Below are 17,286 nucleotides of genomic sequence, written 5' to 3'. Positions count from 1 at the left end.
CGCTACTTATACTTAGTTTTCCCCGTTCATTTATTTTTCAAATGTGATTTCAACTAAAAATCTTTTAGAGTTTATTTATACCTTTTAATTTGAGATTATCGACTGACAACAAGTGTGAAACTTCTTTTAATAAGTTAGAAATCTTGTGATTCAATAAACGTCTAAACTTACAATTATTTAATTTTTATTGGAATAACTTTTGAAAGTTATACCCATCAATGTAATACTTTTAAATCTAAATCAAACATGAGACAGAACAAAACACTAATAAGGTAAGGGTTGCAAGTTGCAACTGAGAATCGAACCCAGGATCTCTGTCTCAATGGTAAGATTTTTTAGTATTATCTTCTTCTTCAATGATTATAGCGCAGTCCATTATGAGACTTCTGTACAGCGGCCTGGAGCAGCAAGTGGTCCGTCGCTCCAAAGAGTATGTGATGTTAGGCATCAGATTTGAGTTTTGTTTTGGAGGGTTAAATATAAAAGAGTACCTATCTATTTCCTATATATTTTAGGAGTGTGTTCAAAGTTCAAATTAAATAATAAAAAATATTGAAAACAAAATTTATTTGTTTTTTTAAACATCCATGGATCAACAAAGTTAATCATTGAATATATCACTATACGCTCTTTTGTGTTTCATTTAAATATTTTTTTAATATTAAAATTAAACAATAACTTAGTAAACATCACTTATAAGTGATGTTTACTAAGTTATTGTTTAATTTTAAATTATAATGTCACATCACGAAGTAACCGCTTCATATGAAGAAATAAATATTTTTTGTTTGTTCATCTCTAATGTGAGACAATAAATAACTATGCTGACCATGTACCATGTAAAAGAGAAGTAGATTTTTAAATAAAACTAACATTAAAGTTAAAATAATTTCAAAACAAGGATTACAGTAAAAATAAGGAAATAAAACACAAAAAACTTTTCTCCGTTTTTATTATCATGAAATACGCAGGACAATATAGATTTTCACTATATCACCAAAAAAATATTATCCTATTATAATGTAACTTATGAAAACTATACATTATTCTCTAAAATAATAATATATTATTTCACATATTGTATAATAATTATTAAAAAAAAAAAAAAACACAATTAAACTTAAAGTAAAGCCTGTCTGATGTTCAGTTCTTTGAAAATAACACATCGATATTTTCATTTTAAAAGAAATAAAACACAAAACGAATGCTTCTAATTTGTTATTTGTTACGTGTAATGCTGCTTATAGAACCACGAATTACGCGAAAAGAACAAAGCAACTACAAGCGGCGTTGTTTCATTCCCATAAGTCGTGGTTCACCTCGGCAGTTCAGCTTGCGTGTTTATACACACCCTGAAGTAAGGGTTGTTCAACAATTAGAAGGTTTCTCATCTCACCTACATCAGAAGGGTGGAATTAATTATTGGCAGGTTTTACGCAGTATGTAAGAATGGTGACGCCAAATTATTAATAGTGAAAAAACAATGAAATCATTAATTTAAGCTATATATATATCTATCTGGAAATCAAAAGAAATTACAGTAACAGGTATAGAAGCAATAACAATCATTTGATCTATAGCTATTTTTGAAATCGTAATAAATACATGAATAGAATAATATTGTGATAGAAAATAATGTAAAAAGGAATACCGATTATGCCAAATTTAAATCAGTAAATGTATTCAGGGCCGGCCCTATGCAGATGCAATTGGAGTAGTTTGCTGCGGGCGCTGATTTGCCAAGGCGCCAATGATTTACAAAAACAATTTATAAAAATGTTCTTTGGATAAGATTTGATAACGCATATCATCACTGTTCTAATTCAATCTCGTAAATACAAAAACATGTCATTTAAAGGTCTATTTTCCTTATTTAAAATTATTTTAAGGCATTTTTTTTATTTAGTTAGTATAGTCAATTCCGTTTAATTTGACAAACTGCTTTGGCAGTTTAGCGGGAGCTTATAATGAAGAATTTAAAAAAAATGCATGTTTATTTGGTTTCTGTTACTTGGGTTTTGTACCGAATAAATGACTGTCCCAATAAATTACATGCATCGACTGTACATATATTACGGGCCTTACAACCATTAATGTAGGGTAAATGTTTGTTGATCGGTTGTGTAAAATTTTAAACACGTTTATTGGTAAGAAGGTACACAATTACGAATTGATAAAATAAAAAAATAATTGCCTTAAAATTAGGAAAATAGACAGTTTTTGTCATATAAACATGTTTTCGTGGAAACAGATTTTACAGAGTCAGAACCGTGACGATATGAAAACAAATTGTTCAATCTTAAATAAATTGACTTTGAAAATGAATATTGTTTCAATTCACAAAAATGGGTAGTGCGCTAAAGATATTGCCATTCTATCCCTACCAACTGGAATGATCAGTATGCAAACTTTAAACTAAAGTGGCGCCATCTCACTGAAGAGTTTAGGAGGCATTGGCGAGCGCCGTTCATGCTTTGGAGAAATTTCAATGCTGTGGGCAACATCCACGCTCTGCGCGTATAGATAATTGATGTTCCCGGGTGACGTTTCCCGAAATTCGCTCCCACACATGATACAAATAACAAAAATTCGAGCCTGTGGAATTTAACTTAATAATTTTATTTGCTTTGATTTTCCATGATATTATTATCGGTTGATAATTATTATTTTTAGATTGACTGAAATTTTGGGAGTGCTCCTTACACTGCTGGCAATGTACATGAAGAGTATTGAATGTGAACCATTTTTTTCCTTACAAAAAATATAACATTATAACCTGAAAACTATCTTTAACCTTTAGGAGAGTATGGCCATACAGGGTACATCTGTTAAAAAATATGCGTAAAGGATTTTGGATGTACATGTGTTTGTAGGAATCCTCCTAATAATAATGTTAATTATCTATGTAAATGTTCGTTTGTTCAAAATCTTAAATCTCCGAAAGTTCTCCATCGATTGCTTTTAATTTTGACACAGGGATCAAAATACGAATGTGTTTTTATATACCTATACTATATAGATGTCATGCTTTTTTGTCACCTGTGACAGGTACAAATGTGTTTAAAAAAAAAAAAAAAAAAACAGCAGTGGACAAACATGCTTTTTTTAAAAAACAGCGCCAACTTTAAGACGTAAAAGTAACAAGTGCTATTGTTTCTCTATCTGCACAGACAGAATGAGCCACAGCAACGCGTGGCGGGGTACAGCTAGTTAATTAATAATATATTTTAATTATTAATATATGATTAGTTTTGAAATTTTGATATTACATAAATATGTATTTTTTTAACAGAGTTTTATTTTTTATAATACATTTTACGAATACAATTAAAAAAAATGGGAATTTTTGAAGTTAAAAATATCTCTTTTTTTTCTCTTAAAAACTCACTCTATTAGAGGTTCAAGTTATGTAACATTTTTTACTTGTAGTGTACTGTACATGTATAACTTTATGGGGGACACCTGCATAGTTTTGTATTATTTATTGACAATAATAGATAATAATTGGATAATTTGTACAGTGGGGTTTTTGCAAAAACCTCAGCACTGTGCAAATTTTACTTTGTTTGATTTCGAAAAATTCTGCATAAAATCAGGGTAAAGCTCGGGACTTCAGCTACTCTTTCGAATATGAAAAACTCTGCATAAAGTCCGGGCAACACCGGGCACTTCAGCTAGTGTTTACATCATTGATGTACTATACATTTACATATATGAAAAACTCTGTATAATGTCCGGGAAAATGGGGACTTCAGCTGCTGTTTACATATATGAAAAACTCTGTATAAAGTCCGGGCAACGCCGGGGACTTCAGCTAGTGTTTACATATATGAAAAACTTTGTATAAAGTCCGGGCAACGCCAGGAACTTCAGCTAGCGTTTACATATATGAAAAACTCTGTATAAAGTCCGGTCAACGTCGAGGACTTCAGCTAGTGTTTACATATATGAAAAGGCACTATACAAATTATCCCAATATTATTATGAATTAGTTTCGATGCATAAAGATGCTAATTATGTATACTTTTAAATAATTACATGTTTTGAAAAACGGAAGTCAACAGAGCAGGCCCTGAGACGAGCGATGCCTGGCGCTAGTAAAAACCTGTAGGACACTGTATTAGCGGAGCGGACTGCTCCATTTGCTCGAACACAGGGCCACCCTTAAAAGTCAGTAAAGTAATATACATTATACTTGTTATTGCCTAGGACATTCAGTTGATACCTAAGGTAAGCCTTACCCATGTTTCCAGACTTTATGTCCACTCTGTATAAAAATATAGAATTATTATATAATGTTGTACAAACTTACATATGTATTACTTTACATAGGCAGATTGATTGCACAAGTATTTCCTTTTAGATTTGTGTGATCTCGGTATAAACTTTAATAGTTAAGTTCATGTATTTTCATGAATAATTTGGCGTCACCTTCTTTAACATTCGGCTACTCATGACAAACAATATTTACAGTTCCTTAGCAGGATATCAATATGCTACCATTATACTCATTTCTCTAGTGCGTCAATGGTCATTGATGGAAATGGTAGATTACTAACACTAACATATAAGTAAATTATTAGGTGACAATGTTGTTTGTAACGTTTTTCTTTTAAATGTATGGCCCAAATATAAAGTTAGCATTTAAGATGAAGATATTGAGCCATTGAAGGTTACTTGACAACCTTCGAAGTGCAGTTGTTTACGCATTTGAGTTCTATTTGTATGCAGTGCTGTATATAAATTAATATATTAATGTGGATTTTCAATTAATATAGTATACTAGTCCCAAGGAGAGATCGCATCCACAATCGTCCTAAAAGCCATTCATAAAGATCGTCCTTCTCACACGTCTTGTATGAAAATGAAAGAACAGAAGATACTAGAATGTCGAATGTCTTTAACCTGTCAACTGTGGATACGGCACCGAATTCCTATGTACAAATATCGATGAAATTATTTTAAACGATTTTAACCCTTATGTACAAAGGAACTGTATGAAGAATAAGTTCAGAATCGCATGTGCTAAAATTTCTATAGAAAATAATTTTTATTTGATGTATGCAGCTTTTCTAAGATTGGAATTATCTACGATTTTTCAGTGCAACATTTTTTCTGAAGGTCACGGACGTCACCACAGTCAACTCATATTCCTATAAACATTTCGCTAACATATGTTTCTTTATTTATTTTTGGAATAACTTTATGAGTAAAACCTCAAATTTTTGTTTTTGCACTATTATGGTATTGCCAGTTATAAAAGTAAGCAAATAAAAAAAATTATGCTTTATTTCATAAAACGCACACTATGGTAATAAAATTTACACAGGATGAGGTAGAAATTTAAAATGAATTACATAAAATAATTTTACGGTAAAAATAATATATTATCGTTAAAAAGTTTATATAAGTTCCTGTCCAGGACAACTCATTTCTACATTTGTAACACTTTGAATTCAATTGTCATCATAATGAAATGGTGACAATGCAATTTTGAATATTGGAAATTAGGAACGAAATGTATAATACATAAATCTCTTGTTTTCTTTTTGTAAAAATGTTATTTGTAACCTGTAACTAATTAAATTTTATTTCAATACAATTTTATGTTTCTATATTCAGGATGTCCAGGGGTAAAGTGTGTTAACTTCGGGGTGTGATTCTACATGATAGTACGAGCAAAAAGATAAATAATCATTTCGAAATTCCAACGTTTTAAGGTAAAAAAAATAAATTGTTTTTATGGGAAAATAAATATTGAAATTTCTAAAAAAATTATTTGTCTTTTTTACTTCTACCATCGTGCAGAATTACCTCCCGAAGTTAGCGCACTTTACCCCCAGACATCCTGTAATCATAATTATTTCTTCAGACATACATTTTCGACTGAACAAATAATTATGTGCATATAAATAAATAAAATTCTTGTACTCGCGTTTTTATTTTGAATCTACATATTTATTAATGTATCCTTACACTTAAAATAGTATGTATCTAATTCATCGATGTAGGTAGTTACTACATTTTTATAATAAAAATATGTTGTATTGTAAAGGTCCCGTTAATTATAAAAGAATGGTCACTGTCACCCATCAATATACGTTCCTTTCGAATGCTCCGCGTCGACGTGCATACAATCTCTGCCTGGGATTACTGGGCGTTGTCAGGTTGTAAATTGTTATGTTTGATGGACATTTATAGAAGAATTAAATGTTTAACTTTTCGCTCACATATTTTTTTTACTGAAGTAGTAAGTTTAAAAAAATATACGATATATATGATATTGCTTTATATTCGGGCAAATACATTCCTTTAGGTAAAACTTATGTATGTAGTAAATCAGTATAAACTACCTGTATTATTCTAATGAAATATCTTTTAGTTCATAAATCATTCTTAATGACTGAATGGCCAATATCAGGAGCAGCACAGATGTAGATGATTGGGAACCGCAGAGTGAATAATGGATTACGTATATGAATTTTATATTCCTAATGATATAGTCTCGCAAAGTCTCTAAGGGCGTGAGTTATTTCTTTTCCTGATTTAGATCTGAAACAATAATAATTAATTAATTTGATACCAACACAACAAGTAGAGTTGCATGAAAAAGCAATAAGCAATGTGTATAATATATGATGTAATAACCTGCTGACGGTGGAGTGGAAGTGATGCAACTGGGCAGGGGTTGCAGTGGCTCCGTTGATTGGCAGTTTCTTCAAAGCGTTCTCTATCCATACAACAGTTTGAGAGCGATTGAGTAGCAACATTTCCAATAAGACTTCGGCGACATCCGACAGCATGTAAGAATGTATGCAGTATACGCTGGCATGCATCAAGTTGCTCACAAGAGCCTCCCCGTGATCCGTGAGCAGATGCATGACCGGGACTATGCAGTCCTGGCGGGAAGACTTTGGCTGTCCAATATGCACCAAATCACAGAAGAATTTCATAACAGAAGAATTGGCGTCTCTATGATCTAAGGAACAAGCCAGAAGGCCACACTGTATAACGGGTTCAATGGATGAACTTTTGAGGAAGTCAAAAGGTAGTTTCTGTAAGAAGCGCAAGCACAGGCGAAACAAGTCGTCCACCGTGTCAGGGTTCTGGTTCAGGCCAAAGGGATGCTGGAGGAGGTCGAAGGAAGGGATGATGAGAGTCTGCAACATTTCCATCAGCATCATGTTGCTGATGGGCTCGCCTGCAAATTCATCTACCAAGATGCTGGCCAAGTAAAGGAAGCAGCTGTGTCTGTGTGCCGTGTACGTCATTACCATTTGTTTTGACATAGGTTCTAACAGAATTGACGCCTGTTTTCCCAATGATCGAATGGCAAAACGCAGACACCGGCACAACCTCTCCATTATCCGTAAATCTCCCCGGTACCTAAAGAACAACAAAAACCCACTTAGTACACATTAACATGGCGGTCGTTTATTGACATCAATGGTTATTTACAAATCATGTGCGCTACCCGACTTTAGACAATATCTATTCTGAGCCGGGTAGAATTCCATCACTAATTATCATCAGTATGAAGAGTAGAAATAATTTAAATAAGACTAGTCAGTGGTTGAGTTGGTACCGCGTCTGGGTCACACCCAGGTGTCGTGAGTTCAATTCCTCAGCTCTCTAAGTCCCTCCATCATGACACAATCAACATTTTTCGCTTACTGTGGGGTAGGAGATTTTAAAAATATTATTTGTAACCCGAAATGTTTATATTTAAAACAAACAAAAAAAACTTTTGAACTGTAAAACCATTAAAACATCTTGAAGCCGGTCCCTAAGATACAGAACAACGGCATATTTAGATATATTTATTTATTACCTTTCCATTGCCGCGGAGAGCACTGGCCATGCCTCGGTTAACACAGACATACAAGGATGGTTTTCACCAATACCGAGAGATGTCAATTTGCAGTATCGGAAGAGGGCAGCTAATCTATCGAGCCACAAAGTAGGGTCAGAAGTAGTTTCCTTACTAATTGCAACATTGTGCGTACTCAAAGTCGCCAGGGCAGTCAGTTGCACCGCACACGCTTCGTGCATGGCTATTGTAACCTTAAAGAAAACAAACATTTATGTACAGCTTTAGTAGTAGAGGAGATAAAGAGTAATAATTGATAGACATTGATGGATACCTGGTCATGAGGTAGACGACCGATTATAGCAGCAACTCCCCTCAACAAGTCTATGGAGGCTTCAGAAGAAAGACAGAGCGAGTCGAGGCTGCGTATGATCTGCAAAAGGCCGGCCAAGTGGACGCTCATGTGGTCGCGACAGGCGCTGCAGATGCCCTGCAGGGCGTGGGCGGCAGCTGAAGCCAATGAGGCGTGTTGCAGTGCGCGCAGAATGCACTCCAGCGTGGCCTGCAGACACTCCGGGTGCTTGTCGATCCACTCGCACAGCTCCCCCAGCAGCAGCACGGACGTGTACCTCACCGCTATGTGTGCACTGTCAGGCATACTCAAGATGGCCTCCACCACTTTAGGCACCACCTCGTACTCCTCGGGTAGAATATTCTTGGCTATGGCTTGCATGATGAACAGAACGGCCTCCGTTTGCTCCCAACTGACGTTGGGAATTTGCAGAGAGATGAACATTTGCTTGAAACAATGTCCCGACCCGATGATAAACACTACGTCTTTGGTCAACTCCAAGACTTTTTGCCTAAAGTCGTAGAACTCGTCGTCCTTGTCCAGCAGCCCCTGATGGTCGGGTTCCATCTGGCAGTGGCGGCAGAGGGCGCTGACGAGGCGCTCAGCGTACGGCTTGAACACGCTCGTCAGGGCGTCGTCTTCCTTCTTGTACAGCTCCTCTGATAGCCGGTACCATAAGTTAAAGGAAATCTCTGCTACTTCATAATCGTGGTGGCCGACACATACGAGGACCAGATCCAGAGACTTGATTGCAAAATGTTGATTTTCAGATTTCATGGGACTGAAATTGACTATTTTCTCGAGAAAAGACTCCCCCAGTTCGGTAAAGATTCTACTATAATTAACGGCTTTCTCCTGATCTTCGTGAGCCACGGCCAGGTGGTAGGACGGCTCCAGAGACACCACACTATTAAACATAATCAGTTCTATTTGTTCATCTTCAGTTTTCTCTTCCAAGTTCTTCAGTAAAACACAGATACAATCAGATGCTGCTTCGTGAAGGCCGATAGAGGTTGTTCGATCGCGTAGCACCTGAAACGTATGAGACACAACAGAACTCTGGATGATCTCGTGTGAAGCCACGGCATTTATTGATAGCCAAGATGTTAAACATTTTACTATTTTAACAGTTATGTGGCTATTATCGAGTGCTTTGTCTAAGGTCAGCCTCAGGAATTCACAAACAATTCCTGAATTTGTCATTAGATACTGCTTAATTTCATTTCTTCTGTTTGCACCTAATCTTAGTGAACGAGACATAACTTCTTCCGGTATAACAGTCATAATTTCCAATAAGGCCCACACATTTGTGGAGGAGAACTTCTCTACCAGGTCTGTGATGGGACTGCTCCATAGACACATCTGCAGAGCGAGGTCGGCTAGGGCGAGGCAGAGCTGCGTCACGATCACCGTGTCCGTGGCCGGAGTCACTTGGTTTATGTGCTCTAGGAGGGAATCTCGCAGGGAAATGTGGTGGTCCATGGGTAACTCGTGAAAAGAGTGTTGTATTTTAGACCTCATAGTTTGTGCACCAAAATAGCAAGATTCCACACTTCTCTTCTGTTGCAATAGTTCGTCAGATATTTGCCATGAATGAATCTAAAAAATAAATGTAAGCATTTAGTAACAACATTGTGAAAGTCCCAAGAGAATCGTAAAAATAAATCTTGACAGCGAATATTTAAGTAGCCGTATTTTCAGGAGAAAAGTATTCGTCACCGTTTTATAGGCGACGGACAAGGAGCAAAGAAAACTTAATAGCGATACAGATGATTGTTATCGTGGAACAAATATGACAGCAAACACACATCAGTAGTAAAGATCTTACCGATTTTTGTAATTTTCCTAGCCAAGTCGATGCTTTTTCCTTTTCTTGCGGATTAGGGTCATTGTATAAGGCGTGTATAGCCTGAAAGACTTCTTCAATTGGCGGGGGATCCATTGTTTTTAGTTAAATAATAAAAATAGTTGTAAATCGACACTAATATACAGTGAGAACGTACACATTGAAAATATTAAATATATTCCGCATGCAACCAACTGTCACAACAGATTTCCACAGATTAATTTACAAAATCGCACTTCCAAAACAGTGATGCAATATCGATAAATAAAATTCCCTAGGAATGAAAACAAAATTTCCCTAGAAATTCCATAGCGTAGCTTCTTGAGTCACTTTTTCCCTTTGAGGGATATATGGGCCAAAAACATCGGTTAATTGACCTCTTTGAGGTATTACTATCACAGGCTTGGTTTAGAGCGCTAGGCGGGCATGGGCCTCCAGCGATAGCTGCAAAATGCACGCTAAGATAACAGGAGGTTCTGGAAAGATAAGAAAAGCAATGGTGTAAAATTTCATCGATAAGCTATCACGCTAGGACAATACAATCCTGTCTTGTCCTAGCTCCGGACCCATTGCCCTAGTGTAAACAGTACTTTGGAGGACAGTAAAATGAACCAAGACGTTGTTCCAGAGATAGACGGCAATCTATCTCAGCAGTGTCTTACCCCCACCATTGCCCCTGGTCGCGTTGTTCGCGTGTAAACGCGTTTTGACAACACAATAGGACAATAGCCGGTCGCTCTGTTTATCTCGGCTCTCGGCGCTCTCGTCTTGTATCCATTTTCGCAGCGTTCCGCATTTGAACTATGGTGGAATTTTTGTATTGTCCCATTCACAATTCTAATTGAGCCAACGAAGCAAATGGCCCCGCGCCGAGCCAGCCAACTTATCGTGTGTGAGGAAATTCAATTCAAGACCGTGGCTCGGCTCATCTGTATGTGGCAAATACCCAAGCCAATGGCTTGTATGTCAGTGTGTGTGAGTAAAGATTCATCCGTGGTATGGCGTTTTCAAGCGGACGTGATTTTGTTCTGGATAGAGAAATATTATCTAAATTTTTTCTTACTGCTTAATTTTAAATAAACCTATGTTTGTAAAAAAAAAATGTATTTAAGTTCATTATTATTTTAATTCTCACTTATAAATAAATTTTCTTCATTAATTCAGTCCTCTTCAGTTGTTGACAGTGGTGTCAAATAGTGTTTACGGTAGTGTTTTTGAAATCTGCAAGCAAAATACAATCTACACAAGTCAAAAAAGTGTCAGTGTAGGTTAAAGTGACTACCGCGCATTTCATGAGCCTATTTTTTACACTCGTAAAAGACATTTGTGTCATTTTTTGTACAAATTAAAAAATAACATTAAATACGTCAAAGTGATTCCCGGTTTTCTACCTAAATATCTACAAACAGTTAACAGTTAAGTTTATCATAAATAATAACATTGTGTGATAACAAATACCAAAGTGTTTATGCTACAGACACCAAAAATCGTGCAAAATTCTACGTTTTAACAGTGATTCCACCTCATAAAAACTTGAAACAGTGGTTCATATGTGGGTACGTTAATTTAACAACATATTGTTGATTGCCTGCCAACAGCCGTTAGTACCAGTCAGCAAGGGTGTTGCGAAATTGCCAACAAACAGGCGCTAAAATAAATTATACACACCATCAATTGTATCAATCTCCAATACGAATCAACATTAAAAAAAATCAAAATACATAAATGATGAATTGCCAAGCCTGTTCTGAGCCTACCCTCTCAGACGAGTCCGTTTTAATATGTACACTTTGCAAAGGAACATATCATTTACTCTGTGGTGGGGTAACAGAAAGTTCATACCGTCGCCTCAGCAAGGAGCGACGCACACAGTTAAAATGTTCTAAATGCTTATGTGCTGTGCCCACTATCAAAGCAAGTGGTAGTGCCCTTGTGGACACTGAACTACTTTCTAAGTTGCTCGAGCAAAATACCCAAATTCTCGCCACTTTGGCAACTATGAGTAAACAGTATGAGGATATCTTACATCGTGTCCACGATCTAGAAGCCACAAACAGTTTACTTGAAAAAAAGAACACTGAGCTGGAAACGAGAATCGACGTCCTAGAAAACCAAATGGAACAAATTGACAGGCAAAATAAGTCAAAAAATGTTGAAATTAGGGGGATCCCCGAAATTAATGGGGAAAACTTAAATAACTACATTTTTAACATTAAAAAAATAACCAAATCTAATAACGAATCCAATAACATCGATGCAGCTTACCGTATCAACCAAAAGTCCAAAAAAGATCAACGCAGGCCAATCGTAGTGAAATTCAAAACCAGCGTCGACCGTGATGATTTCCTGAGAGACATTAAAAACTACAACAAACAAGCCCCGAACCGTGAGGACAAACTTAACACCGCCCTTATCGGAATGGCATGACCAAGTTCGCAAATTTACATTTCGGAACACCTGACTTTTCGCGCAAAACATTTATGGTTTCTCGCGAGAAAAGCTACACACGAAAATTGGTTTAAGTTCGCCTGGACAAAGGGAGGACAAGTATATGTCCGCAAAGACAACGTAACACCTGCTATTATTATTAAAGAAACAAACAAAAACATTTTGTCTCCCTCAATCAATAACCAATAAACAAAGCTCGTTTAGATATACTCACATAACTTACTTTCATATGTTTATACTTTTTCACATAAATCTCTATGTAAAACACAGAATCAAGAAGTATATGTTGTGTTTTAACATACTCATGCTCTATATCCTTTATATGCTTATGTTATATATTCGCAACAACTATATATATATACTCTGTATACTTATGATTTTGTTATATATACTTTATATCGTTATGTAAAACATTCACAACAACCAAATCCTTATATCTGTTGTATACCTTACATGCTTATGTTTTCTTTTCATATTCTTTATATGCTTATGTTTTATAGTCTTTATAAGCTCATGTTTTACCTACTTAAGACGATCTCATATTCCAGATGTCCTTCGAATTCGGAAGGGGCGCGGCCTATTGGCATGGGTTATAAAAAACTTGAGAACCAATAAAAGAAAGCCGAACCCCAGACTTATATTTAACCAACTACGCCCATAAACGCACACTGGTAAAATTTGTCAAAAATCCGGTATAATATAATATCGGCATAATGCATAACTCTTCCATTTATCATATAAGGAGATGCACTACGTCGTGTCATATTTTAAATTGAGCCGCTACCAATAACAACCCTTACTTAGATGGCGATAAGGTTTAAATTCCCGCTTAACACCATCCGCCTATTTTGATTTATGCAAGAAAAAAACATGGCCCAAATTTGCCTTTTATTTTATTTTGTGGATGTTCAGGCATAAATATTTGATTTTTTTAAATTATTTTATAAATAATTTCATTTGCCACATTATACAATAAAATCATCTACAAAAATAAGTTCGTAAGTAGGAGATTTTGATCTTTAAAGCAGTTTTCATAGGCCTCATACATTATTTTTTTCTGGGCTTATAAAAAGATTGATCTAAAAAATACTCGATTATTTTAAAATTCAAGATGTATTCTACTCGCAGTATTTAATTAAAGCATCTGAAACATTTCTAGGCGACCAAATTTTCAAACAAAAAACACATGATTTTTCATTACTACGTATGGAATAAACTAAAAATCTCCAAGCCTGGAAATTTGTTGGATGAAATACTTAATCAAATTTAATTTAAAATAAACCAAATGCTACGCAAAGACAAATTATAAACATAAAAATGAAATAAAAGCCGATGTGAAGTAAATCACAATAATAAATGCCAATTGTCTCAAAATTTTATTTGGAAAGCAATCAACTATGGTATCAATCTATCGATCAAAAGTTTGTCTTATTGGAGATTTACATCATTATTCTGGATAATTGTGATCCCTAAAAAAGTATCTAAGGACTCTCATGGTCTTTTTTAAGCCTTATAAATGAATTCACTCGAAAAATAAACTTAACCCTTGGAACCTTTTAAGACTAAATACGTCCCAAATTTCGTTAAATTTTACCACTGTGCGTCGCTTCGGTACGCAGAAGCGCGCGAAATTTGAAATTGGTTTTACACTCTACACTCTTTAATCTTTGTTTTGTTCAGGTGCGTTATTTACATATTTTTGGCAGAAAGAAGTAATAATAAATTATTGTATGGTTGTTTTTTAAATAGTATCATATAAATCGACTAAATTAAATAAATTACAATACCTAATTATATTTAGGAATTATTGAAACAGCAGTATTTTTTAATCTTTTTTAAGGAAAGATTGCGTAGAGGCCTGTAAAAAACATTTAGATAAGTATATTACAAAAGACATTGCAAGCATCGAAAATTAAAAATTAATTCCTACTCCATGAGTATATTTTACCTAATAGTCTAATCGTGTTCGATAATTATAATCGATGATGACCGATTTATAATAATTTTTTTGTATATTTAAATAATGATTGTAATTTATTTTACTGTGCGGTTATTTTGCAATGTATATTTGTTATTATTCATTATATATACCTTTCTGTTTGATTTCTAAACATAATAACATAAAATAAACAAATATTTCTTGCGTTATTGTTTTTAGGTACCTAATTATGAAAAAAATTATTTGAAGTAACCCCAAATATTCAAGCATATTTTTGTATTTTGTTTTAGGCCACTGAGCGTACCCAGTTTTTTTTATTATCTTTCCTCCCCATTGTATAAAACTAGGAATTTAAAAAAAAACGATTACACGTAAACTGATTTTAGTTGAAATAATTTCACAGAACAAAGCGGCACTAAGATAAAGAACGTCTTTACCCCGTCAGCGCCGGGCGGTAACTAAATACAAAAGCGTGTAACCCTTACGTAGACGGCATAGAGTTTATTTCACAATGGCAAATTCAATGGTTACCTCCCCGAAAATCGATCAATATTCGTGTAAAAATGAACAACGCGAAAATGCATATTTTGTTTTATTTTGTGAAGTTCTGGTACAAATTTGAAAATTTCCTTCGATTATCAAATAAAAAAATGAATTTCCCACATTATACAATAAAAAAATATCCGAAAATGGGTTTGTAAATGGGATATTTTGCACTAGACAGGTTTTTTTAGGCCTGATACTTTATTTTTTTCTAGGCTTATAAAAGGTCTTATCAAAAAAATGATCGATTGCTGACAAGCCCAAGATGTGTTCTACTTGCAGTATTTAATTAAAGCATCTGTAGTATTTCTAAGCAATCAAATTTTCAAACCAAAAACATCCGATTTTGCATTACTTGGTATTGGATCGCCTGTTATACTAACTTATATCTCTTACGTACTTTATATGCTTATGTTTTCGTTTCTTATTCTTTATATACTTATGTTTTATAATCTTTATAAGCTCATGTTTTACTTTCTTAATATGATTATATTAACTTATATCTCTTGTATACTTTATATGCTTATGTTTTCGTTTCATATTCATTATATGTTTATGTTTTATAATCTTTATAAGCTCATGTTTTACTTTCTTAATATGATTATACTTCACATTCTTTACATGCTTAGGTCTTATATTTTCAACAATTATATTTACACTTTATATACCTATTCTTATGCCATATATATTGTATATGCTTATGTTAAATATTGGCACCAACTAAACACTTATATCTCTCGTATATCTTATATGCTAAAGCTTACGTTTTACATTCTTTATATGCTAATGTTTTATCTTCTTTATAACATTATGTCTTATATTATTTATATACCTAAATTCTACATACGTTTCATGCTTATGTTATATATTATTTATAAGCTTATGTTATATATTCGCAACTACTCTTATATAAGACACACGTTTTCAAATTCTGATGAATAATATTATCACGGATGAACTAGATAGCACTTATAATATAACAGAAAAAGTATGTAATAATGTTGATGAATGTAACCTTGTTTTCAAAAATATGACAAACTCATTAGTAATTATGCACTTAAATATTAGGAGCATTTACAAAAACATTAATGAATTATTATGCACCCTAAGGACGGGTTGTTTCGGAGAATTTGAACAATTCATCAAATTTCAACGTTCATTTTCGGGTTCTGTGAAAGTCCTATTCAAGTTCTGTTACTATATCATTGTAGGCTAGTTGCTTGACAAAACTGAAATAAAAACAGAACATGAAAAAATCTTTCACAGAACTTGAAATTGAACGTTGAAATTTGATGAATTGTTCAGATTCTCCGAAACAACCCGTCCTTAGTCTTTTAAAAACTGAACTCGACTGTATTGTTTTGACAGAGGCACACCTTAATACAGTAAATATACTCGTAGATAATATACCACAATTACCGAACTTTACTTGTATTTCGACGAAAACACACATTAACAAGAATAGTGGCATAGTTATTTACGTTAACCAAAAACACCAAGATATATCTTATAAAGAAATAAACATGACCCTCACGAACTGTGTAGCATTACAATTTAAAGTAAATAATCAGATTTATCAAGTTATTGCTGTTTACCGAACCCACGGATCAAAAACTCAACAATTTATAGAGAACCTCAAAGATGTAATAAACAAAACAAAATGTCAAAATACTATAGTGACGGGTGACTTCGATATAAATATAGGTCTAAATTCAAACAGCGTCGAAAAAAATGATTTACTTAATACGATGGCTGAGCTTAACTTCATTTCATGTATAAACGATTACACTAGAGTTGTGCCCCGACAAAACCCATCATGTATTGATCTTATCTGGACAAAGGCTGACACAACTACACAATTAACACCTGTCATTTGGAAAACAAACATTACCGATCACTACACGTGTTTTTTAATTCTTCATTTAAAAAAAAATATGTCCTTTTCCAAAACTGCATTAAAACAGTATAACATAAAAATCTTAAACATACAACTTCTTGAACAAATATTGATATTGGAAAAATGGGAAGAAACATTAAACACCGAAGATGCCGAAAAATCTTCAATTATATTCGAAAAACACTTCGCGAACACATAATAAATGCAACTATACATAAAAAACGTTAAACCTAAATCAAAACATAGAAAAATTAACCCCTGGATCACCCATGGAATAGTTACCTCAATTAGGAATAAAGAAAAACTATTTTATCAAACCCGAAAACAACCTAATGACTTAACTTTATTAGAATTATATAAAAAATACAGAAACAATCTTACAAATTTAATTAAAAAAACAAAAGAAAATTACTTCAAGGTAAAAATTGAAGATAGTGGTAAAGATAACAAA

At 34.1% G+C, this 17,286-nt stretch overlaps 1 protein-coding gene across 1 annotated transcript; it reads right to left on the bottom strand.

The window, feature by feature from the left end:
- Window positions 1-958: 958 nt before the first annotated feature.
- Tnpo-SR (transportin 3) lies at window positions 959-10,209 on the bottom strand. Its single transcript, XM_089635928.1, has 5 exons — window positions 9,991-10,209; window positions 8,145-9,761; window positions 7,832-8,064; window positions 6,649-7,386; window positions 959-6,552 (listed from the first exon to the last, which is right to left on the bottom strand). The coding sequence occupies exons 1-5, from the start codon at window positions 10,102-10,104 to the stop codon at window positions 6,492-6,494; spliced, it is 2,763 nt and encodes a 920-aa protein (XP_089492054.1). The 5' UTR covers window positions 10,105-10,209; the 3' UTR covers window positions 959-6,491.
- Window positions 10,210-17,286: the final 7,077 nt, after the last annotated feature.

This window comes from Hesperophylax consimilis, chromosome 9 (genome assembly GCF_061612785.1).
Source record: "Hesperophylax consimilis isolate HC1 chromosome 9, BYU_Hcon_1.0, whole genome shotgun sequence".
NCBI classification, from domain to species: domain Eukaryota; kingdom Metazoa; phylum Arthropoda; class Insecta; order Trichoptera; family Limnephilidae; genus Hesperophylax; species Hesperophylax consimilis.
The sequence above is the reverse complement of the archived record's forward strand: the minus strand, read 5'-3'. Positions and strand labels throughout refer to the sequence as shown.